The sequence below is a fragment of the Marmota monax genome, unplaced genomic scaffold (assembly GCF_021218885.2).
Source record: "Marmota monax isolate L192 unplaced genomic scaffold, Marmota_monax_Labrador192_F-V1.1 WCK01_AAM20220418_F8-fsc00019, whole genome shotgun sequence".
In the NCBI taxonomy this organism is placed as follows: Eukaryota; Metazoa; Chordata; class Mammalia; order Rodentia; family Sciuridae; genus Marmota; species Marmota monax.
The window spans coordinates 10,624,665-10,650,224 of record NW_026695242.1 but is presented as its reverse complement, the minus strand read 5'-3'; the positions used below and the strand labels follow the sequence as shown (position 1 = coordinate 10,650,224).

The window sequence follows — 25,560 nt, the reverse complement described above, 5'->3', positions numbered from 1 at the left end:
TTTATTGATTGGGTTATTTTTTTTTTTACTTTAGCTTTTTGAGTTCTTTATATACCCTAGAGATTAGTGCTCTATCTCATGTACAAGTGGTAAAAATTTGCTCCCAAGCTGTAGGCTTTCTATTCATCTCAGGGATTTTTTTCTTTAGCTGAGAAGAAGCTTTTTAGTTTGAATCCATCCCATTTATTAATTCTTGATTTTAATTCTTGTGGTATAGAAGTCTTGTTAAGGAAGTATGGGCCTAACCCAACATGATGGAGATTTGGGCCTACTTTTTCTTCTATTAGACACAGAATCTCTGTTTTAATCCCTAGGTCCTTGATCCACATTGAGTTGAATTTTGTGCATAGTGAGAGATAGGGGTTTAATTTCATTTTGTTGCATATGGATTTCCAGTTTTCACAGCACCATTTGTTCAAACTATCTTTTCTCTAATGTATATTTTTGATGCTTTTGTCTAATATAAGATAATGTTATTATGTGGGTTAGTCTCTGTGTCCTCTATTCTGTACCATTGGTGTACCTGTCTAATTTGGTGCCAATACCATGCTGTTTTTGTTACTATTGCTCTGTAGTATAGTTTAAGGTCTGGTATAGGGAAGTGATGCCACCTGCTTCACACTTCTTGCTAAGGATTTCTTTAGCTATTCTGGGTCTCTTATTTTTCCAGATGAATTTCATGACTGCTTTTTCTATTTCTATGAGGAATGTCATTGGGATTTTGATTGAAATTGCATTAAATCTGTATAGTGCTTTTGGTGGTATGGTCATTTTGATAATATTAATTCTGCCTATCCAAGAACAAGGGAGATCTTTCCAACTTTTAAGGTCTTCTTTAATTTCTTTCTTTAGCATTCTGTAGTTTTAATTGTAGAGGTCTTTTACCTCTTTTGTTTGGTTGATGCCCAAGTATTTTAATTTTTTGAGGCTATTGTAAATGGAGTAGTTTTCCTCATTTCCCTTTCAGAGGATTTGTCACTGATATACAGAAATGCCTTTTATTTATGGGTGTTGATTTTATATCCTGCTACTTTGCTGAATTTACTAGTTCTAGAAGTTTTCTGGTGGAATTTTTTGAGTCTTCTAGGTATAGAATCATATCATCAGCAAATAGTGCTTATTTGATTTCTTTTTTCCTATCTATATCCCTTCAATTTCTTTTATCTAATTGCTTTGGCCAGTGTTTCAAGAACTATGTTGAATAGAAGTGGTGAAAGAGGGCATCCCTGTCTTGTTCCAGATTTTAGAGGGGATGCTTTCAATTTGTCTAAATTATTTCAATTTTAGAATAATGTTGGCCTAGGCCTTAGCATAGATAGCTTTTACAATGTTGAGATATATTCCTGTTATCCCTAGTTTTTCTAGTGTTTTGAACATGAATGGGGTGCTCTATTTTATCTAATGTTTTTTCCTGTGTCTATTGAGATGATCATATGGTTTTTATCTTTAAGTCTATTGATGTGATGAATAACATTTATTGACTTCCATATGTTGAACCAACTGTGCATCCCTGGGATGAATCCCACTTGATGGTGAATGCACTATCTTTTTGATATGTTTTTATATTCAATTTGCCAGAATTTTATTGAGTTTTTGCATCTATGTTCATTACAGACATTAGTCTGAAGTTTTATTTCTTTGATGTGTCTTTGCCTGATTTTGGAATCAGGGTGATATTGGCCTCAGAGAATGAGTTTGGAAGTGCTCCCTCTTTTTCTATTTCCTGAAATAAATTGGAAAGTTTTGGTATTAGTTCTTCTTTAAAGGTCTTGTAGAACTTGGCTGTGTGTCCATCTGGTTCTGGGCTTTTCTTGTTTGGTAGACTTTTGATGGAGTCTGCTATTTTGTCACTTGAAATTGATCTGTTTAAATTCTGTATATCATCCTGATTCAATCTTGGAAAATTATATGACTCTAGAAATTTGTCAATGCCTTCTATATTTTTTATTCTATTGGAGTACATGTTTTCAAAATAATTTAATTATATTCTGTATTTCTGTAGTGTCTGTTGTGATATTTTCTTTTTCATCATGGATGTTAGTAATTTGAGTTTCCTCTCTCCTTCTCTTCATTAGCATGGCTAAGGGTCTGTCAATTTACTTATTTTTTCAAAGAAACAACTTTTTGTTTTGTCAGTTTCTTCAATTGTTTCTTTTGTTTCAATTTCATTGATTTCAGCTCTGATTTTAATTATTACCTGTCTTCTACTGATTTTGGTGTTGATTTGTTCTTCTTTTTCTAGGGCTTTGAAATGTAATATTAAGTCATTTATTTGTTGACTTTTTCTTCTTTTAAGAAATGAACTCCATGCAATGAACTTTCCTCTTAGTACTGCCATCATAGTGTCCCAGAGATTTCAATATGTTATATCTGTGTTCTCATTCACCTCTAAGAATTTTTTAATCACCTCCTTGATGTCCTTGATGTCTTTTGCAACCCATTGTTCATTCAGTAGCATATTTATTACTAAATAAATATATTATTTAGTCTCCAGGTGTTGGAGTAGCTTTTATTTTTTTTAGTTGTCAATGGATCTTTATCATTTATTTTTTTTTAATTTTTTATTGTTGGTTGTTCAAAACATCACAAATTTCTTGATATATCATATTTCACACTTTGATTCAAGTGGGTTATGAACTCCCATTTTTACCCCATATACAGATTGCAGAATTACATCAGTTACACTGGAGTAGCTTTTATTTTGACTTCTAATTTCATTCCATTATGATCTGATAGAATTCAGGGTAGTACCTCTACTTTTTTATTTGCTAAGAGTTGCTTTGTGGCATAATATATGGTCTATTTTAGAGAAGGATTCATGTGCTGCTGAGAAGAAAGTGTATTCTTTCACTGAAGGATAAAATATTCTATATATTTCAGTTAAGTCTAAGTTATTGATTGTATTATTGAGTTCTATAGTTTCTTTATTCCACTTTTGTTTGGATGATCTATCCAGTGGTGAAAGAGCTGTGTTAAAGTCACCCAGAATTGTTGTGCTGTGGTCTATTTGACTCTTGAACTTGAGAAGAATATGTTTGATGAACATAGACTCTCCATTGTTTGGGACATATATATTTATTACTGTTATGTCTTGTTGACTTGTTGTTATGTCTTGTTCCCTTAAGCAGTATGAAATGTCCTTCTTTATTCCTTTTGATTAACTTTGACTTGAAGTCTACTTAATTTGATATGAGAATGGAGATCCCTGCTTGCTTCCACAATTCATGTGAGTGGTATGATTTTTCCCAACCTTTCACCTTCAGTCTGTGGATGTCTTTTCCTATGAGATAAATCTCTTGGAGGCAGCATATTGTTGGGTCTTTCTTTTTAATCCAATCTGCCAGTCTATGGTGAGTTTAGGCCATTAATAATCAGGGTTATTATTGAGACATGATTTGTATTCCCAGCCAGTTTGGGAGTTTTTTGATATTTTACTTGATTTGATTTCTCCTTTGATTAGTTTTTCCTTTAGTTTAATACCTCCCTTTGCTGATTTTCATTGTTGTTTGTCAATTCCTCTTCATGGAATATTTTGCAAAAGATGTTCTGTAATGCAGGCTTTCAAGTTATAAATTCTTTTAACTTTTGTTTATCATGGAAGGTTTTTATTTCATCATCAAATCTAAAGCTTAATTTTGCTGGATATAAGATTCTTGGTTGGCATCCATTTTCTTTCAGAGCTTGATATATGTTGTTCCAGGATCTTCTAGCTTTCAGGGTCTGGGTTTAAAAACTCTGCACAGAATCTAATTGGTTTTCCCCTATATGTAATGTGATTCCTTTCTCTTGTGGCTTTTAATATTCTCTCCTTATTCTGTATTTTAGGCATTTTATTATAATATGACTTGGTTGTGGCTCTTTGGCATCCTATAAACCTCTTGAATTTGGTTTTCCAGTTCTTTCTTCATGTTTGAAAATTTTTCTGACATTATTTCATTGAATGGATTGCTCATTCTTTTGGTTTGGAACTCTATTCTCTCCTCCATCCCAATAACTCTTAAATTTGGTCTTTTTATAATATTCCATATTTATTGAATGTTCTGCTCATGGTTTCTTACCATTTTCACTGTGTTGTCTACATTCTTTTCAAGATTATATATTTTGTCTTCATTGTCCTAAGTCCTGACTTCCAAGTGGTCTAATTTGTTGGTGATGCTTTCAATTGACCTTTTAATTTTGGTTTATTGTTTCTTTCATTTCAAGGATTTCTGTTTGTTTGGTTTTGTTTTTGTTTGTTTGTTTGTTTGTTTTTTAGCACTCCTATCTTCCTATTGAAGTAATCTTTTACTTCCTGTATTTGTTTATGTAGCTCTTTGTCAAAATGATCTTTTGCCGCCTGTATTTGCTCTCTTATATCATCCTTTAATTTGCAGAACATTTTAATTGTGTACATCCTGAACTCCTTCTCTGTAATTTCTTCTGCTGTGCTGGCCATGGATTCTAATAATGTGGTGTCTTGATATGTTTAGGGCACTTTCTTCCCTTGTCTTTTCATATTGCTTGTGTGTCTTCCCTTCTAGCACTGTGGATCCAAGGTGTTACTGTTTTTACCCTATAGGCTTATAGCACTCCTGCAGAGATCCAATACCTCCCCTTTGAGGTGAATGACAATGTTATCAGATTCCAGTACAAACAGCATATACCCTAAAAATAAATGTTTGCTATTAAGACATTTACAGTTTGGTCACAATGTACAGAAATGGTGAATTCAATTATTATCTACAATATATTCAGTAGGTTTGTAAAAGAGTTTACAGTTTCTGATGGTGGACAAAGAACCAGGGAGTGAGGAGTAGGAGGATATGGTGAAGATATAGAGTTGTTATATCTTAAGAAGTATGAAAGAGAAATCTAAAAAGGAAGATTAGTAGCAGGAGAAAGGAGATAAAGCAATTTGGGATAGAAAAGTAAGTGGGAAGACAGTAGAGTACATAAAACAAACACATATATATTGAGAAAAATAATGTTAAAATAGTAGATATTGGTGGGATAAAAGTATATATATAAACACACACACAACACAGCTGTAATATACTATTCAGACATCCCAGTCCTTAAAATCCTAATTGGTACTTGGTTTCACTTATGTTGGGGATGTGAGGGCAGGAGAATAGAGCAGAAGAGGGGGAAAAAAATCTTGAAGATAGAAACAGAATTGTTTTGGTTGGAAATCTGTGTTTTTCCTGCTTCCCTTCTCATCCAAGAGGTGGGGTTGTCTGTTGTTATCTGGTATCTCTACCCTCAGGGTGGTGAAGTTAACCAGGGTGTCACTGTGCCAGGGTAGCGGCTGCTGGGGAGAGGAGGGAGTTAAAAACTGGATACCTGGCCAGCCAGAGTTCCAAAACTGGGATTTGCCCCCCACTGAAGATGATAATGAAGGTAGCCCAATATGGAGGCACCTGCTTTCAGCAGTAGGCTGTCAGGTTGTTTGGGGGGAGCCAAGTGATGGCGTTGGAGGATGAGTTCAGAGACTATCTCCTGCAGTGTGGCTGTCGGCTAACTTCAGAGCCTGTGTGAGGTTCTTGGGTGCAGGAAGACTACCACACACAGGGGGCTATCTCCTCTGCTGCAGAGTCCCAAGATGGCGGTGACCAGGGAGCCCCACGTTGGTACCTGGGGGTCCACACAGGAGTGGCGGCCAGAGTTCCTGAATATGGGAAGCTGCCAGATGTCTGCGTGAGAGCTGCATCTGTGATTTATGCTCTGGTGGGTGCCGAAAAGTTCTGCATGGGTGCTGATGGTGCTGCTCTGGTACCCTATAGTCCTGCATGGGCAAGTAGTTGGGAGACCTACTCTGATGCTGAGGCCTGAAGCCCTGGAGGGGCACAGTGGCCATGATTCCACACGGGAGCAGGAATTTTGCTTGCAGAGAAGCAGTATTCTCACAACTTGAGTCCCAGGTCATGGAGCAACACAGAATGCTTCCTCCCTCTGGCCCATCATCTTGGATCTCTCCTTGTTTATTTTTTTATGTGGTACTGAGGATCTAACTCAGTGCCTCATATGTGTGAGGCAAACACTCTGCCACTGAGCCACAACTCCAGCCAAAGGTGGGCTTTTTTTAATGGGGCTACTAAATTGATAACTTTATCTAGTGGCATTATGAACTTAAAGATCATGAATCTTTGCTGGAATGTTTTCCAGTGTAATTAGAGATTATACCATATACATAAAATAAACACTATATCAATTCAAATTAAACAATCTTTGGAATAATAGCCAAGGTGTGGAAACAACCTAAGAGTCCATTTGGCAAGTGAATTAATAAATAAAATGTGATATTTGCATGTATTGCATTAAGTCATTTTTTAAAAAGGAAATCTTGCCATTTGCCAACATGAATATACCTGGAGACATTATGTTAAGTGATATAAGACAGACATAGAAGGACAAACACTATATAATCTCATTAATATGTGAAATCATAAAAGCAGAGAGTAAAATGGTGGCTTCCAGGCACTGGCAAGTAGTAGGATACAGGAGGTGAAAAAATGTTGGTTAAAGGGTACAAACTTTCAGTTAGAGGATAAGTAAATTCTGAGGATCTAATGTACAGCATGATAACTATAGTTAAAAATACTGTATTATATACTCAAAATATGATAAAAGAGTATTTTTAAGTGCAACAGCACACATATACAAAATGGTAATTATGGATTGTGATGGATGTGTTCATTACTTTGACCATGGTAATCATTAAATAATATATACATAAATCATCATTCTGTACCCCTTGAATATATACATACAATTTTATCAATTAAATATTTTAAAATAAAAATAACACTTTGAAAATTAATATAAAACACTTAGCACAATGTTACCCTTAAAAATCACCTTTAATATAATTTATAATGGAATCTTTTACTTGTCTTAACTAGTGACTCATGATCAAAGTGACAGATAAAACAAGGCTGAGCATCAAATTCAATAACATCAGTTACTTTTAAATAATAACACATTAACGTGTTTTTTTTTAATTTTTTATTGTGGGTTGTTCAAAACATTACAAATTTCTTGACATATCATATTCCACACTTTGATTCAAGTGGGTTATGTACTCCCACCTTCACCCCATACACAGATTGCAGGATCACATCAGTTACACATCCATTGATTTACAAATTGCCATACTAGTGTCTGTTGTGCTTCGCTGCCTTTCCCATCCTCCACCCTCCACCCTCCCCACCTCTCCCCTCCCCTCCCCTCCTCTCTCTCTACCTCCTCCACTGTATAACCCTGAGGGTCTCCTTCCATTACCATGCAATTTCCCTTCTCTCTCCCTTTCCCTCCCACCTCTCATCCCTGTTAAAGGTTAATCTTCTTCTCCTGCTCTTCGTCCCTACTCTGTTCTTAGTTACTCTCCTTATATCAAAGAAGACATTTGGCATTTGTTTTTTAGGGATTGGCTAGCTTCACTTAGCATAATCTGCTCTAATGCCATCCATTTCCCTGTAAATTCTATGATTTTGTCATTTTTTAATGCAGAGTAATACTCCATTGTGTATAAATGCCACATTTTTTTATCCATTCGTCTATTGAAGGGCATCTAGGTTGGTTCCACAGTCTTGCTATTGTGAACTGTGCTGCTATGAACATCAATGTAGCAGTGTCCCTGTAGCATGCTCTTTTTAGGTCTTTAGGGAATAGACCGAGAAGGGGAATAGCTGGGTCAAATGGTGGCTCCATTCCCAGCTTTCCAAGAAATCTCCATACTGCTTTCCAAATTGGCTACACCAATCTGCAGTCCCACCAGCAATGTACAAGTGTACCCTTTTCCCCACATCCTCGCCAGCACTTGTTGTTGTTTGACTTCCTAATGGCTGCCAATCTTACTGGTGTGAGATGGTATCTTAGGGTGGTTTCGATTTGCATTTCTCTGACTGCTAGAGATGGTGAGCATTTTTTCATGTACTTGTTGATTGACTGTATGTCCTCCTCTGAGAAGTGTCTGTTCAGGTCCTTGGCCCATTTGTTGATTGGGTTGTTTGTTCTCTTATTGTCTAATTTTTTGAGTTCTTTGTATACTCTGGATATTAGGGCTCTATCTGAAGTGTGAGGAGTAAAGATTTGTTCCCAGGATGTAGGCTCCCTATTTACCTCTCTTATTGTTTCTTTTGCTGAGAAAAAACTTTTTAGTTTGAGTAAGTCCCATTTGTTGATTCTAGTTATTAACTTTTGTGCTATGGGTGTCCTATTGAGGAATTTGGAGCCCGACCCCACAGTATGTAGATCGAAGCCAACTTTTTCTTCTATCAGACGGCGCGTCTCTGATTTGATATCAAGCTCCTTGATCCATTTTGAATTCACTTTTGTGCATGGCGAGAGAAAGGGATTCAGTTTCATTTTGTTGCATATGGATTTCCAGTTTTCCCAGCACCATTTGTTGAAGATGCTATCCTTCCTCCATTGCATGCTTTTAGCCCCTTTATCAAATATAAGATAGTTGTAGTTTTGTGGATTGGTTTCTGTGTCCTCTATTCTGTACCATTGGTCCACCCGCCTGTTTTGGTACCAGTACCATGCTGTTTTTGTTACTATTGCTCTGTAGTATAGTTTGAAGTCTGGTATCGCTGTACCGCCTGATTCACACTTCCTGCTTAGCATTGTTTTTGCTATTCTGGGTCTTTTATTTTTCCATATGAATTTCATGATTGCTTTCTCTATTTCTACAAGAAATGCCGTTGGGATTTTGATTGGCATTGCATTAAACCTATAGAGAACTTTTGGTAATATCGCCATTTTGATGATGTTAGTTCTGCCTATCCATGAACAGGGTATATTTTTCCATCTTCTAAGATCTTCTTCTATTTCTCTCTTTAGGGTTCTGTAGTTTTCATTGTATAAGTCTTTCACCTCTTTTGTTAGGTTGATTCCCAAGTATTTTTTTTTTTTAAGATATTGTGAATGGAGTGGTTGTCCTCATTTCCATTTCAGAGGATTTGTCGCTGATATACAGGAATGTCTTTGATTTATGCGTGTTGATTTTATATCCTGCCACTTTGCTGAATTCATTTATTAGCTCTAATAGTTTCTTTGTAGACCCTTTTGGGTCTGCTAGGTATAGAATCATATCATCTGCAGATAGTGATAATTTAAGTTCTTCTTTTCCTATTTTGATGCCTTTAATTTCTTTCATCTGTCTAATTGCTCTGGTCAGTGTTTCGAGTACTATGTTGAACAGAAGTGGTGAGAGAGGGCATCCCTGTCTTGTTCCAGATTTTAGAGGGAATGCCTTCAATTTTTCTCCATTCAGAATGATGCTAGCCTGAGGCTTAGCATAGATTGCTTTTACAATATTGAGGTATGTTCCTGTTATCCCTAGTTTTTCTAGAGTTTTGAACATAAAGGGATGCTGTACTTTGTCAAATGCTTTTTCTGCATCTATCAAGATGATCATATGGTTCTTATTTTATCATATGGTTCTTTATTTTATTTTTCTTATTTTATTTGATCATTCAGTAACCTATTGTTCATTCTCCAAGTGATGTATGCTTTTTCCTTCCTTCTTTTATCGTTGATTTTCAGTTTCATTCCATTATGATCAGATAAGATGCATGGTATTATCTCTACTCCTTTATATTGTCTAAGAGTTGCCCTGTGACATAATATATGATCTATTTTTGAGAAGGATCCATGTGCTGCTGAGAAAAAAGTGTAACTGCTTGATGTTGGGTGGTATACTCTATATATGTCAATTAGGTCTAGGTTATTAATAGTGTTATTGAGTTCTATAGTTTCCTTATTCAACTTTTGTTTGGAAGATCTGTCCAGTGGCGAGAGAGGTGTGTTGAAGTCTCCCATGATTATGGTGTGGTGGTCTATTAGACTCTTGAACTTGAGAAGAGTTTGTTTGATGAACATAGCTGCACCATTGTTTGGGGCATAAATATTTATGATTGTTATGTCTTGTTGGTGTATGGTTCCCTTGAGCAGTATGTAGTGTCCCTCTTTATCTCTTTTGATTAACTTGGGCTTGAAATCTATTTTATTTGATATGAGTATGGACACGCCTGCTTGTTTCCGAAGTCCATATGAGTGATATGATTTTTCCCAACCTTTCACCTTCAGCCTATGTATGTCTTTTCCTATCAAATGCGTCTCCTGTAGGCAGCATATTGTTGGGTCTTGTTTTGTGATCCATTCTACTAGCCTGTGTCTCTTAATTGGTGAGTTTAAGCCATTAACATTTAGGGTTATTATTGAGATATGGGTTGTTCTTCCAGCCATATTTGTTTATTTATGTTACTAAACATGGTTTGTTTTCCTCTTTGATTATTCCCCCCCCCCTTTACTGTCCTACCTCCCACTGTTGGTTTTCATTGTTATTTTCCATTTCCTCTTCCTGTAATGCTTTGGCGAGGATGTTTTTAAGAGATGGTTTTCTAGCTGCGAATTCTTTAAACTTTTGTTTATCGTGGAAGGTTTTAATTTCATCCTCCATCCTGAAGCTTAATTTCGCTGGATACACAATTCTTGGTTGGAACCCATTTTCTTTCAGTGTTTGAAATATGTTATTCCAGGATCTTCTAGCTTTCAGAGTCTGTGTTGAAAGATCAGCTGTTATCCTGATTGGCTTACCCCTAAATGTAATCTGCTTCCTTTCTCTTGTAGCTTTTAAAATTCTCTCCTTATTCTGTATGTTGGGCATCTTCATTATAATGTGTCTAGGTGTGGATCTCTTATGATTTTGCACATTCGGCGTCCTGTAGGCTTCTAGGATTTGGGATTCTGTCTCATTCTTCAAGTCTGGGAAGTTTTCTTGTATTATTTCATTGAATAGACTGCTCATTCCTTTGGTTTGGAGCTCTGTACCTTCCTGTATCCCAATGACTCTTAAGTTTGGTCTCTTGATGTTATCCCATATTTCTTGGATGTTCTGCTCATGGTTTCTTAACAGTCTTGCTGAGCTGTCTATGTTCTTTTCCAGTTGAAATACTTTGTCTTCATTGTCTGATGTTCTATCTTCTAAGTGTTCTACTCTGCTGGTAGTATTCTCCATTGAGTTTTTAAGTTGGTTTATTGCTTCCTGCATTTCTAGGATTTCTGATTGCTTTTTTTTTATAACCTCTATCTCCCTGTATAGTTGATCCTTTGCTTCCTGGATTTGTTTGCGTAATTCGTTGTCGAAGTGATCTTTCATTGTCTGATTTTGCTGTTCAGTGTCTTCCTTGATACTCCAGATCATCTGAAGCATGTATATCCTGAATTCTTTATCTGACATTCCATCTGCTGCAGCTGTTACCTCTTCTAAAGTTGTGTTGACCTGCATTGCTTGTGGTCCTTTCTTTCCTTGTCTTTTCATACTGCTTGCATATCTTTCCTGCAGGTGCAGGCGGCGGCTCTGCTCTCTCCTTATTCCAATTGGGGTGTCGTGGCTACCACGCCGGCAGGTCACTGGGCCTGTTCTGGGAGCTGGCGGCGGCTCTGTTCTGCCCCTACTCCAATTGGGGTGATGAGTGTACCATGCCGGCAGGCCACCGGGCCTGATCCGCCGGTCGGTTGCAGGTTTGCCTACCCTGCAGGCGCGGGCGGCGGCTCTACTCTGCCCCTACTCCAAATGGGGTGACGTGTCTGTCATACCGGCAGGCCACTGGGCCTGTCCCGCTGGTCGGTCGCAGATCTGCCCACCTTTCGGGCACGGGTGGAGGCTCTGCTCTGCCCCTACTCCAATTGGGGTGTCGTGACTACCCCGCCTGCAGGACGCTGGGCCTCTTCCTGGCACGGGCGGCGACTCTGCTCTGTCACTACTCCAATTAGGGTGGTGTGTGTACCACGCCGGCAGGCTCCTGGGCCTGATCCGCCGGTCTGTTGTAGGTCTGCCTACCTTGGAGGCACGGGCAGCGGATCTGCCCTGTCCTTCCTACCACGCCTGCGGACCCCTGGGCCTGATCTGCAGGTTGATCACTGGTCTGCTCACCCTGCATGCACGGGTGGCGGTTCCGCTCCGCCCCCACTCCAATTAGGGTCACGTGACCACCACACCGGCAGGGCCTGATCCGGGCGTGGGAGAAGGATCTGCTCGGCCCCTACTCCAGTTGGGGTGACGTGTGTACCACACTGGCAGGCCACTGGGCCTGACCCGCCAGGCTGTCACAGGTCTGTTTACCTTGCAAGCGCGAAGGGCGGCTCTGCCCTGCCCCTCCTACCACGCCCATGTACCAATGGGTCGCGGGTCTGCCCACCTTGCGGGTGTGGGTGGCAGCTCCGCTCCACCCCCTCTCCAATTGGGGTCACGCGGTCACCACGCTGGCGAGCCGCTGGGCCTGCTCCGGGCGCTGGCAGCGGCCCGGCTCCTTCCCTCTGGCTCGAGGACAAATTGAGGAGACTCGGGTGACTGTGCCTCACCCCCCCTACCAGGAGACCAACTGCTTATGTCACTGCTGCTATTGATGAAGTTCTCTCCTCCGCCGCTTTCTGCTGACATCAGATCTCTGCCATGTTGGTATCCTATGCGAATGGCAGCATTTCGTTCCCCTTGCCGGGCAACCAAAACAACGGGTGAGTCCTGACCGGCCCTCAGCAGGACCCGGACCGAGACGCAGTTTCCGCGGGCTCCCAGCCCCGGTCCAGGGAAGTTCCGGGAGCCGGAACTCGGCCGCTCCGTGCTAGGTGTAAGCTCCTATAAGTGTAAGCTCCAAGAAGCAGTCCCCGCAGGCTCAGTTCCGGGAGCCGGAATTCGGCTGCTTAGTGCTTGGTGTATGCTCTGATAGTAGCAGGGCCCAAGAAGCAGCCTCCGCAGGCTCCGCAGCCCTGGGCTAGGGCGGTTCCGGGACGGTTCCGGGAGCCGGAACTCGGCCGCCCCGCGCTCGGTGTTCGCTGCGATAAAATCAGATTCTAAGAAGCACCCAGGCGCTGAACCCTAGCAATCTGTCTGCAAGCCGCAGGCGAATTGCAGCCTGAAATTACCTGTTCTATGGCTGAATGAGCTTCGGTCAGTCGAAAACAGGGAAGGTGACGTCAGTTTACCAACATGGTGGCTGCTGGCCTCCTCTGTGGTCTGACCGGTGTGGAGAACCGAGATGGACCGCTTCCTTCCCCCGTCTCGAACCCAGAATTCAGCCCTGAGTACGGTGCTTGCGCGGCTAGCAGAAACTGCAGCGCTGTAACCCTACGTCTCTATCCCAGCGCGCGCTGCAGACTCTAGCCGCGGAGCGATTTGCTGAATAAGCAGTGTTACCCTCCGTGCGACAAACCTCTCGCGTTTGAGTCCCCGTAGCCGATCCTCGTGCGATGGAAATCCTTCCTCGAGGTTCCGGAGCACCCCACTATTGCTGGAAATTCCTAACAAGATTTCCTTTAGCCGTCCTGACTTGTCATACTCCCACACAGTGAAGCAGCACACGGGGGCAATGCACTCCCCTCGCCGCCATCTTCCTCCTCGAGGATAACTCTTTAACTTTAAAATGCATTGTTTTTATAGAGAATACATTATAATGAAAATCAAGTGTATAGTCATAATTTTGTCATATTAGAATTCTGCTTCAATAGCAAGTTCTTGCACATAGTAGACATTTTATAGATAATTAATATTTTTAATTTCATATGACTTGAATATTGCTAAGACCTACAAACTGATTTGTAACTGGGATATTGATGAAGTAATATGCCAAACAATTCTTAAGAAATCAATAAACATTTTCAAAAACACTCTTAACAATCAAGGTATATAAAATTAGTATTACAGTAACATTAAGTGAGAACTATCTGTCATATAATACGTACTGAATTCCCTTTCCCTGACTCATCTACTTGCTGATCATAAAAAGGCTGAATCTAGGTGCTATATCAAAATCTAAAATTAACATAATCACATTTTTAAGTTACATTTCTTTCCGATCAAATAAAATCACTTTAGGTCAATTACCCCCTTTTAATTTTCTAGATGGAATCAATAAATGGTTGGTGAGATGGTTTTAATAGTTTTAGAACATGCCAGAAAATACACACACACACACACACACACACACACTGTGACCAGCATAACCCTTAATGTGGATTTGTATTGACTCCTATAGCAATGTATCTTACTAAGACATAACATTTGTTAGATTCTGTCAAGATTTAAGTAGTTTCTCCACAATACTTTCTCCATTCATAAACAACAACGTGTCAGCATCCTTTGTGTTTTGCAAGTCTTATGTGACCAACTGAAATGTCTCATTGTTGCAGAACAAATAAGGGTTACTCAGAGGAAAGTCTACATATAATGCACTCTCTCCACCTTGTTTATATGTGTATTCTTTATGTATATATAGTCAAAGAATATATATTATTTATATTTAAAAGTAGTAAGAAACTATGGGTATAAAAATCACCCATAATTTTACCATATTAGAAGAAAATACAGATAGAGAATGTATGCCAGTGGTAGAACATTTGTCTAGCCTGTGTGGTGTGAGGCCCTGCATTCCATACCTAGTGAAGGGGGTATGGGGACTACATGTATCAAAATGTTAATGTTTATCTCTTAATGGTAAAATTGAGTGTTTTTTTTAATTTGCTCTTTTTTCCCCAAATGGATTTTTTGTTGGTTGATTGGATGATTAGTTGATTGGCTGCCTGGCTGGCTTTTACAATTCTTTCAGTGATCTTTATCAGAAAAACAGTAAGTTACTTTTTTCTTTTTTCCTTTTTTTAACATAAAACTATTCCACAGGTAGCCAAGACAAGAGATTTTAATGGTCGTGTCTCCATAGTCATCTAGTATCAATTTTATACCAGATATTAGTATTTTAGCCTGCCAAAGTGGATAATTAAACTATCTTCAGCAGAGCTCATGATTTGTAGTAAATGTCAACTCATGCTAAGTAAAAATGTGTACCTCCCTCTCTACTATTTATCTCACAGAAAAAATAAGCAGAACATTTTAAAATGGCCAGAGGTAAAAATCAGTGTAGTTTCACACACAGGTAAACTTTGAGTGTATTGAGTCCACAGAAAAAGTTATTTAATATGTATAGCATAAGTGTAAAGGGAGTTCCCTCACAAATTTGGGGTTAAGCATAAAAAAGTTATATCTATATCATTGTATAAATTTCTTCAACTCTGCTTTAAGAAAATCCAATACACAAAATCTGGGTAAGTCAGAGAATCACTATGTATATTATCAAAGGATTATTCACTTTATGAAAGACTTTATCAAAGAATTCCTTTAAGCAGCTGCTTTTATCATGAATTTTGATATTTTAAAGATAGTTTCTATTTGACAAATGAGCCATCGTGTCTCTGAGCAAGTCACTGAAATTATATACGAAAGGTGGCTTTAACCACACTACCTATCTCACTCCATTTTTATGACTATCAAACAAGATAATTTATAGATGGTTACTTTGAAAATTATATATACACACTCATGCTGCTGTTGCTGTTAAAAGATCATCTGGGGAAAATTTTCAGAATTGTATTATTATAATTAAATACATCCCTTATACATTTTAATACCACTTTATTAAAAGGAGAATTTTAGATGTCATATTCTTATATAAAAATCAAATCTTTCTTTGGCTCATTAGTTTTCATGTTTTTAGTTCTTCTACCATTGTTGCACATTATAATTTCCATGATATTAGTACCTGAATTATGAGAGGCTCCAGCAACTTCTCTACAGTAAATGTTTGGACCTGAAGATCCTGAGGATCAATATTCAGTGTGATTGGTGATTCAGCTGACATATTGCCTGTGCACAAGTATACAAAACAATGCTCATTAGTTAAGAAAAATATTTTCTAAAGACAAGCATAAATGAAAATTAGGAATCAGTTGAAACCTGTATTTGGCATCTCTTCCAGACATCATCTATAGCTCACAATTGTGTCAGATATTCCCCAACTGTTCTCTGAGATCATGTTATCTGGGCTTAGATGCCCTCACAAATTAATCTACACTCATAAATTCATGACTAAATTAAAAACTCAACAAATGCATTTATATGTGTTAAAAATAAGTGCCAACTTGTGAGACATTTTACAGCATGCAGATACTTTGACTTCCACAAAATCATAGTGCTGAAGCAGCTCACACATATATTTTGCCTTTTCTTATAATGATGACTTAGATGAGAAGCCAGGCAAAACTTTGTAAGATGTGTTATGTCTCTACTTATTGTGGAGGTCACTTATTTGAGGATCTTGATTGTGAAAGAACATTAGGGGAAATTTATTTTCTGATATGATTTAGCATAGCTATAAAAAATGAGAAGCCCTGAGAAGGCATTGATATTTAGACAAGACAAATTTTAAAATAATAATTATTATTATAAGTCATTTAAAGAATGGCTTTAAAGGCATTAACATTATCCTTAAGAATCAATTTTGAGATATTTTGCATAAAAGTGTATATGTTCTTAAACATATAATCAAGTGATAATAGGTGGCATATCATAACATATTCACATTAACATTCACATTAACATATTAGTCATTAAAACTATTACCCAAATCACTAAGCCCACAAATGAATATGAACCTACATCAGTAATCAACCAGAAAGCATTTACTGAAGATCCACAGAAATAAAGAGAAAAAAATCTCTCCTAAATATAACTTGACCCATTTTTAAAACAAAAAACTAATAACCCACAGAAACATGTATCTATCAATGGAAAACCTTTCCACTTATCTTCTACCTATTTTCTTCCATAATTTCAGGCTAAGAGAGCATAAAATTCTTTCCCCAGAAAATATCCTGATATTCCCTATGAAACCCATAGAAATAAAAACAAAAAGTAAATAGAAAGTATCATATTTACTTTAGTTTTAATGTTTCTTATTATAGACATAGGGAAGATTATTTCTTTTTAGTTGATTAATTGGCTATAAGTGGACAGACGGATGGATGGTTAGATAGGTAGATGAGCACATATTTTCATAGTGTCTCTCTTATACAGAATAAATCCCTTAAATTATTCTCTCAATCTTAATGATTCTAGGAAGAAGAATTATTCTCTTTCCTATACCTGTCTTTCACACCTAAAGAATATATCAGAACCTCAGGGGAGAGCCCATGTTCTCTCCAAATTCCCTGCCCTGATAGTCTTACCCATTCTCCTCCATTTTTCATCTCTCCCTGGCCTCATTCCATAAAACCATCACCTCTTTGTTATCAACCTCTCCCCGTCTACTGGATCCTTCCCTTCTATCTATAGATGAACTATTGTGTATACTCAAAGACATTCACAATCTCTGCTACACCCATGTGTAAGTGAAAAGATCAGTGCTTCACCAATGCCTTTCCAAAACTATTCACCTTATACACATGTAGTAAAAGAGAGAGATAAAAAACAAAGAAGCATCCTCATTGGCTCTTGAAATATTCTAATTCTTAAATTAATATCTTAAATGAATATCTTAAATAGAGGCAAATATTGTAGAGTCTATAAGCCTTAAGACTCTTCAGATATGATGCCACATGATTACATGCCACTATTAATACAAAAAGTGGATATTTGAAATATTCTTGAGAGTAATATGAATCTTCCAAAAAGCTGTCCCTAGTGACTTAACATAGTATCTGTTCATAATCAAGATAGTGAATTTCAAATATAATAATTCTCTCATGTGTCTTCAGCAAAATTTAATATTAAAAACAAAGATAATTATATTGAAAATCTCAAACCGACTGATTATGACAAATTTAATAATATATAAAAGCATTTCAGTACAATTATATGCTTCAGGATTTACTATACTATTACAAACACTAATGTATACTATCACTTCATGTATAGTATCAAACCATTTTCCAGTCAATTATAATAAGAAATTTGAAGCGGGGAAAAAAAGACAATTTATATATTAAGCATCCTAGGGTTACTCTAAACATTTTTTCTTTTTTTTTTTTCTTTTTTTTTGCACAAGGGATTGAACTCAGGTACACGCAACCACTGAGCCACATCCCCAGCTCTATTTTGTATTTTATTTAGAGACAGGGTCTCACTGAGTTGCTTAGCACCTTGCTGTTGCTGAGGCTGGCTATGAACTCGAGATCCTCCTGTCTCAGCCACCCAAGCCACTGAGATTATAGGCGTGTGCCACTGTGCCCAGCTAACCATATTTTTAAATAACTATAATGTATAAATATATATATTCATCTACTTAAAATTATAGTAAATGTTGACTTTTATTTTAAAACACTGGCATTATTGATCACAGGGAGCACATTTTCTAAAATGTAACACAGTTCTATATAATTCCTTTATTGAACATAATCCAAAATGCTTGATGAGAACCCCCTTCCCCTGCTTCAAGACTGTCAACTATGGCCTTGTCCTAAGTCTATGCTTAACTTTATCATAAGTCACTTACAAAAAGTGCCTACTATTCCTTTACTTTGTAAAAGCCTTTTTGCTTTGAAAAAATAATTATTCAAATTGTATTAAGTTGAAAACTTATTTTAATTTCTTTTCAAATGAAAGTATGAATTACTATTATCATATAATATACAAAATGTAAAGTCACAACATCTTATAATTTATCCTGTTAATTACTTGCTTCTCTCTTCACTGATTTTATTTCCTTTCTAAAAGTAGAAACATGATCTCTTTTTCTCAGCTATTCAGCTATAATATAGAAAATGTGCTTCAAGAAAGGATTCAAACACTATTGCCAAATGTTTTCTCTCAAATGCAGTTCTAGGATTGAAATGTTTTTGTTTGGTTTGCTTTTTGTTTTGGTTCGGTTTTCCATCATTCCACCTACCACTTTGATTCTCTCTAACACAGGCAAATCTAAATTGACAGATGGGATATTCTTCTGGTAACCTTAATGCATAGCCCAGAGCCAAACTATGCAACAAGATATGTCTTTCAATGTATGAGCTTAGGGTTCTATCAAATGAGGGCTCACAAAGGGCTTTATTTGTTACCCTACTTATAACAGGTACTATCCTACATTGAAATTAAGATTGCTAACATTGGGGGGATCCAACATGGCGGCCGGCGAGGAAGCACACTTTCAGTATCTCCACATTAATGGGATCAGAAAGACCCATTAATACACCTAAATTCTACCTACTGAGGAACTTCTAGCAAAATTCCGCTGAAAGGAGACCTGCTGGTAATTAGTAAGTTTATTAGAGGTGACAGTTTGTCCCAGACGAGTGAATCTTGACCACGCGGCGCAGAGGTCCAGTCACACGGCCTCCGCCTGCCCGGCTCTGCAAACAGCCCCCAGGGCCCGGTGCGGCGAGAAGGGTCCCCGCCCGACCCGGCAGACGGCCCCCGCCATCCCCATCCCAGCTCTGCTGGCAGCCCTGCTCCCACTGCCAACGCCCCCCCCCGCCTGGCTCTGAGAACACCCCCGCCCACCCGGCAAACGGCCCCCCGCCTGCTCGGCTCTTGGCCATGCGGCGCAGAGGTCCAGTCCCGCGGCCGCCGCCTGCCCGGCTCTGCAAGTGGCCCCAGGCAGCACAGCAAGAAGGGTCCCCGCCAGGCCCGGCAGACGGCCCCCGCCCTCCCGGCTCTGCTGACGGCCCCGCCCGCACGGCGAACGCCCCCCCCCCCCCCGCCACCCGCTCGGCTCGGTGAACGGCCCCGCCCGCCCGGCTCAGGAGGCGACCTGAAGGGAATCTAACCAAGCCTTTATGAAATAGCAAACTGGGAACTAAAACCAGAGATTGAGTCAGACCAGAGACAAGCCAGTTCCACCCCTCCCTTCGGACACTCCGGCAAGGAGCCAGGGGCCCGCCATAGCAGAGAGGGGAAGTCACCAAAGTTCGGCCAACGAGATTCCTTCCCAGCGGAATCTACTTTAGCAGGTGTGTGACTCCCACCCACATCAGATACAAACAACCAGGAAACTTCAAAAATCTCTCCGTGGGCACGACCATAAGGGCCAAGGGACTCCCGACCCCCAACTCCCCCTAATGCCAGTGACGTGAGCATGACTGTAGGGGTGGAGGGAAGCAGAGAAGACTCCCCACCCCCAACTCCCCCAACCGCCAACTGAGAGAGAGTGACGGTAGGGGCAGAGGGAAAAAGAGGATACTCCAGACCCCCAACTCCTCCTACCGCCAGCAGAGCGGTCGTGATTGTAGGGGCTGAGGGAAGCAGAGGGGATCCTCGATCCCCAACTCCCATTACCACCAGAGGCGACACCAAAGGTCTTAGCCGCCAGCTTCCAAGGGTGTGCCCACCAAAGGGGTCCAGAAAAATTAAACTATTGACTCCCAGACCACAGCTCCACAGCACTGGGGCTTAGATGAATGACAGAGAGAGTGCTCAGTAGTTCGGGAAATAGGGCACGCAGTGGGGCTGAAAGTGTAACCAGATCCCTGGGGAACCGCCTCCGGTGAGCAGGACCTGGCTGGCTGGCTGACAGGAGGAAGGGGAGGAGGGGCCGTAGAAGTGAAACGGCTCTGGACCAACAGGATTGAGAGACTGTCAACATATTGAGGGCAAAACTCAGCCCGGAGGGCACAGCTTTGCCTATGGGAAGAGAAGAAAATGGATCGCTAAGACCTAATTTTATTTCTTATTTTATTTTATTTTATTTTTTCTCTCCCTTTTCCCCTCTTTCTTTCCCCTTCCAAGTTTTATTGTTCTGTCCATTCTCCTCTATGCTATCTATCTCCCTCTCCTTCTTTCTTTTCAAAAACACTTTCCTTCCCCTCCCCCCCAACTTTCATCCCAAGCATTACGTCCTCCATTTCGTGTAACTGTCTAAATGCAAATAGGTGAATGTTTCAAGGCCGTCTATAGTGCTCCTAAATACCTAGCTACTTCCAACACCCTGATCCAATCGACGAATAGTATCCCCCTTCAGTAGAGCAATTTTCTGAAGTAGCCAAGACATACTAACCCTTATACCTTCATAGCACCTAACCTAAAGTCCTAAGAACAAACAACAAATCACTACATGCATACAAAATCTGGAAGCCCTTTATAAATTGAATGAATCAGCTCTAAAGTACAATAAAGCCCAACATCTCTAGGCATAATCTCCCACCACAAAGGAGAGACAACAGAGATATACAAAGCCAAAACAAATGTATAGGAGAAAGCAGTTACAAAGCAGTCAAACAGAGCTGGAAAGTAACGTGAACAACATGAAAAAACAAGGGAAAAAAGGATTACAGATAATGCAGGACAACTTAAATCTACAGGAGGACCTAGAAGCATCAGAAACATGGACAGGGAAGGAAATCAAGGCATACCTAACTCAGATGGAACGGAATATTAGAGAAGACATGAGACAGCAAGTCCAAGCATTGAAAGTATATTTCGAAAACGAACTAAACAAACAAATTCAAACTGCAAAGAATGAACTTTACCAGGAGATAGAGATCTTAAAAAAAACAAACAGTAATTTTAGAAATACAAGAAACCATAAACCAGATTAAAAACGTTAAGGAGAATATTACAAATAGACTAGATCAAGTAGAAGTCAGAACATCAGATAATGAAGACAAAGTTTATCAACTTGAAAAGAATATAGTCAACACAGAAAAGATGCTTAAATCCCACGAGCAATCTATCCAAGAGATATGGGACCTCATCAAAAAACCAAATTTGAGAGTCATTGGGATAGAATAAGGCACAGAGGTTCAAACCAAAGGAATGGACAACTTATTAAATGAAATAATCCTAGAAAACTTCCCAGAGATGAAAGATGGAATGGATTGCCAAATCCTGGAAGCCTACAGGACCCCAAACATCCAAAACCATAATAGACCAACTCCAAGACATATAATTATGAAGATAGCCAACATACAGAACAAGGAGAGAATATTAAAAGCTAGGAGAGAAAGGAGGCAGATTACATTCAGGGGCAAACCAATTAGGTTAACAGCTGATTTTTCATCACAGACTTTGAAAGCAAGAAGATCCTGGAACAACGTATTTCAAATGCTGAAAAATAATGGATTCCAACCAAGAATACTGTATCCAGCAAAACTAAGCTTCAGATTTGACAATGAAATTAAAATATTTCATGATAAACAAAAGCTAAAAGAATTCGCAGCCAGAAAACCAGCACTGCAAAGCATTTTGGGCAAAATTCTACAAGAAGAGGAATGGAAAAATAGTGCCCAAAACTAACAGTGGGAGGTATCTCAGTAAAGGGGGAGGAAAATGACCAAAAAGTAAAAACTAGCCAAACTAAAATAAATAAATAAATAAACATGACTGGAAGTACAAATCATATTTCAATTGTAACCTTAAATGTTAATGGACTAAACTCACCAATCAAGAGACACAAGCTAGTAACCTGGATCAAAAAAACAAATCCAACAATATGCTGCCTTCAGGAGACTCATATGATAGGAAAAGACGTACACAGGCTGAAGGTGAAAGGTTGGGAAAAATCATACCACTCACATGGCCCTCGGAAGCAAGCAGGAGTGGCCATACTCATATCGAATAAAATCAACTTCAAACCTAAGTTAATCAAAAGGGATAAAGAAGGACACTATATCCTGTTAAAAGGAACCATCCACCAACAAGACATAACAATTATCAATTTGTATGCACCAAACAATGGTGCGGCAACGTTCATAAAACAAACTCTCCTCAAGTTCAAGAGTCAAATAGACCACAACACAAAAATAATGGGGGACTTCAACACACTGCTCTCGCCATTAGACAGATCCTCCAGACAAAAGCTGAATAAAGAAACTATAGAACTCAATGACACAATCAATAACCTAGGCTTAACCGACATATATAGAATATATCAACCATCATCAAGTGGATACGCATTCTTCTCAGCAGCACATGGATCTTACTCAAAGATAGATCATATATTATGCCATAGGGCAACTCTTAGTAAATATAAAGGTGTGGAGATAATACCATGCACCATATCTGATCATAATGGAATGAAACTGGAAATCAATGATAAAAGAAGGAAGGAAAAATCCTGCATCACATGGAAAATAAACAATATGTTACTGAATGATCAAAAGGTTACAGAAGACATAAAGGAGGAAATCAAAAAATTCTTAGAGATAAACGACAATTCAGACACAACATACCGGAATCTATGGGACACAATGAAAGCAGTTTTAAGAGGGAAATTCATTTCCTGGAGTTCATTCCTCAAAAAAAGAAAAAAACAACAAATAAATGAACTCACACTACATCTCAAAACCCTAGAAAAGGAAGAGCAAAACAACAGCAAATATAGCAGAAGACAAGAAATAATTAAAATCAGAGTGGAAGTCAATGAAATTGAAACAAAAAAAACCATTGAAAAAATTGATAAAACTAAAAGTTGGTTCTTTGAAAAAATAAATAAGATTGACAGACCCTTAGCCATGCTAACAAAGAGAAGAAGAGAGAAAACTCAAATTACTAACATAAGGGATGAAAAAGGCAATATCACAACAGACACTATAGAAATACAGAAGATAATTAGAAAGTATTTTGAAACCTATATTCTAATAAAATAGAAGACAGTGAAGATATTGATAAATTTCTTAAGTCATATGATCTGCCCAGATTGAGTCAGGAAGACACACACAATTTAAACAGACCAATAACAAAGGAAGAAAGAGAAGAAGCCATCAAAAGACTACCAACCAAGAAAAGCCCTGGACCGGATTGGTATACAGCGGAGTTTTACAAAACCTTCAAAGAAGAATTAATACCAATACTTTTCAAGCTATTTCAAGAAATAGAAAAAGAAGGAGCTCTTCCAAATTCATTCTATGAGGCCAACATCACCCTGATCCCGAAACCAGACAAAGACACTTCAAAGAAAGAAAACTACAGACCAATATCTCTAATGAACATAGATGCAAAAATTCTCAATAAAATACTGGCGAATCGAATACAAAAGCATATCAAAAAAATTGTGCACCATGATCAAGTAGGATTCATCCCTGGGATGCAAGGCTGGTTCAATATACGGAAATCAATAAATGTTATTCACCACATCCATAGACTTAAAGATAAGAACTATATGATCATCTCGATAGATGCAGAAAAAGCATTCGACAAAATACAGCATCCCTTTATGTTCAAAACACTAGAAAAACTAGGGATAACAGGAACTTACCTCAACATTGTAAAAGCTATATATGCTAAGCCTCAGGCTAACATCATTCTAAATGGAGAAAAACTGAAGGCATTCCCGCTAAAATCTGGAACAAGACAGGGATGCCCTCTCTCACCACTTCTATTTAATTTAGTCCTTGAAATACTAGCCAGAGCAATTAGACAGACAGAAGAAATTAAAGGCATAAAAATAGGAAAAGAAGAACTTAAAATATCACTATTTGAGGACGACATGATCCTATACTTAGAAGACCCAAAAGGGTCCACAAAGAAACTACTAGAACTAATAAATGAATTCAGCAAAGTGGCAGGATATAAAATCAACACACATAAATCAAAGGCATTCCTGTATATCAGCAACAAAACTTCTGAAATGGAAATGAGGAAAACCACCCCATTCACAATATCCTCAAAAAAAATAAAATACTTGGGAACCAACCTAACAAAAGAGGTGAAAGATTTATACAATGAAAACTACAGAACCCTAAAGAGAGAGATAGAAGAAGATCTTAGAAGATGGAAAAATGTACCCTGTTCATGGATAGGCAGAACCAACATCATCAAAATGGCGATATTACCCAAAGTTCTATACAGGTTCAACGCAATGCCAATCAAAATCCCAACGGCATTTCTGGTAGAAATAGATAAAGCTATCATGAAATTCATATGGAAAAACAAAAGACCCAGAATAGCAAAAGCAATTCTAAGCAGGAAGTGTGAATCGGGAGGTATAGCGATACCAGATTTCAAACTGTACTACAGAGAAATAGTAACAAAAACAGCATGGTACTGGTACCAAAACAGGCAGGTGGACCAATGGTACAGAATAGAGGACACAGAGACCAATCCACAAAATTAAAACTTTCTTATATTTGATAAAGGCGCTAAAAGCATGCAATGGAGGAAGGATAGCATCTTCAACAAATGGTGCTGGGAAAACTGGAAATCCATATGCAACAAAATGAAGCTGAACCCCTTTCTCTCGCCATGCACAAAAGTCAACTCAAAATGGATCAAAGAGCTTGATATCAAATCAGAGACTCTGCGCCTGATAGAAGAAAAAGTTGGCTCCGATCTACATATTGTGGGGTCGGGCTCCAAATTCCTTAATAGGACGCCCATAGCACAAGAGTTAAATACAAGAATAAACAAATGGGACTTACTTAAACTAAAAAGTTTTTTCTCAGCAAGAGAAACAATAAGAGAGGTAAATAGGGAACCTACATCCTGGGAACAAATTTTTACTCCTCACACTTCAGATAGAGCCCTAATATCCAGAATATACAAAGAACTCAAAAAATTAAACAATAAGATAACAAATAACCCTATCAACAAATGGGCCAAGGACCTGAACAGACACTTCTCAGAGGAGGACATACAATCAATCAATAAGTACATGAAAAAATGCTCACCATCTCCAGCAGTCAGAGAAATGCAAATCAAAACCACCCTAAGATACCATCTCACTCCAATAAGATTGGCAGCCATTCTGAAGTCAAACAACAATAAGTGCTGGCGAGGATGTGGGGAAAAGGGTACACTTGTACATTGCTGGTGGGACTGCA

At 38.7% G+C, this 25,560-nt stretch overlaps 1 protein-coding gene across 3 annotated transcripts in view; it reads right to left on the bottom strand.

Annotated features, from left to right (window-relative positions):
• Window positions 1-25,560, bottom strand: part of Ctnna3 (catenin alpha 3) — a 1,743,363-nt gene that overhangs the window by 1,677,805 nt on the left and 39,998 nt on the right. For all 3 annotated transcript variants that reach the window (XM_058577909.1, XM_058577913.1, XM_046419856.2), the window contains exon 2: window positions 15,576-15,679. In XM_058577909.1, coding sequence (XP_058433892.1) covers window positions 15,576-15,674 — 99 coding nt within the window. In that variant the 5' untranslated portion in view covers window positions 15,675-15,679. The remainder of the gene's footprint in view (window positions 1-15,575; window positions 15,680-25,560) is intronic.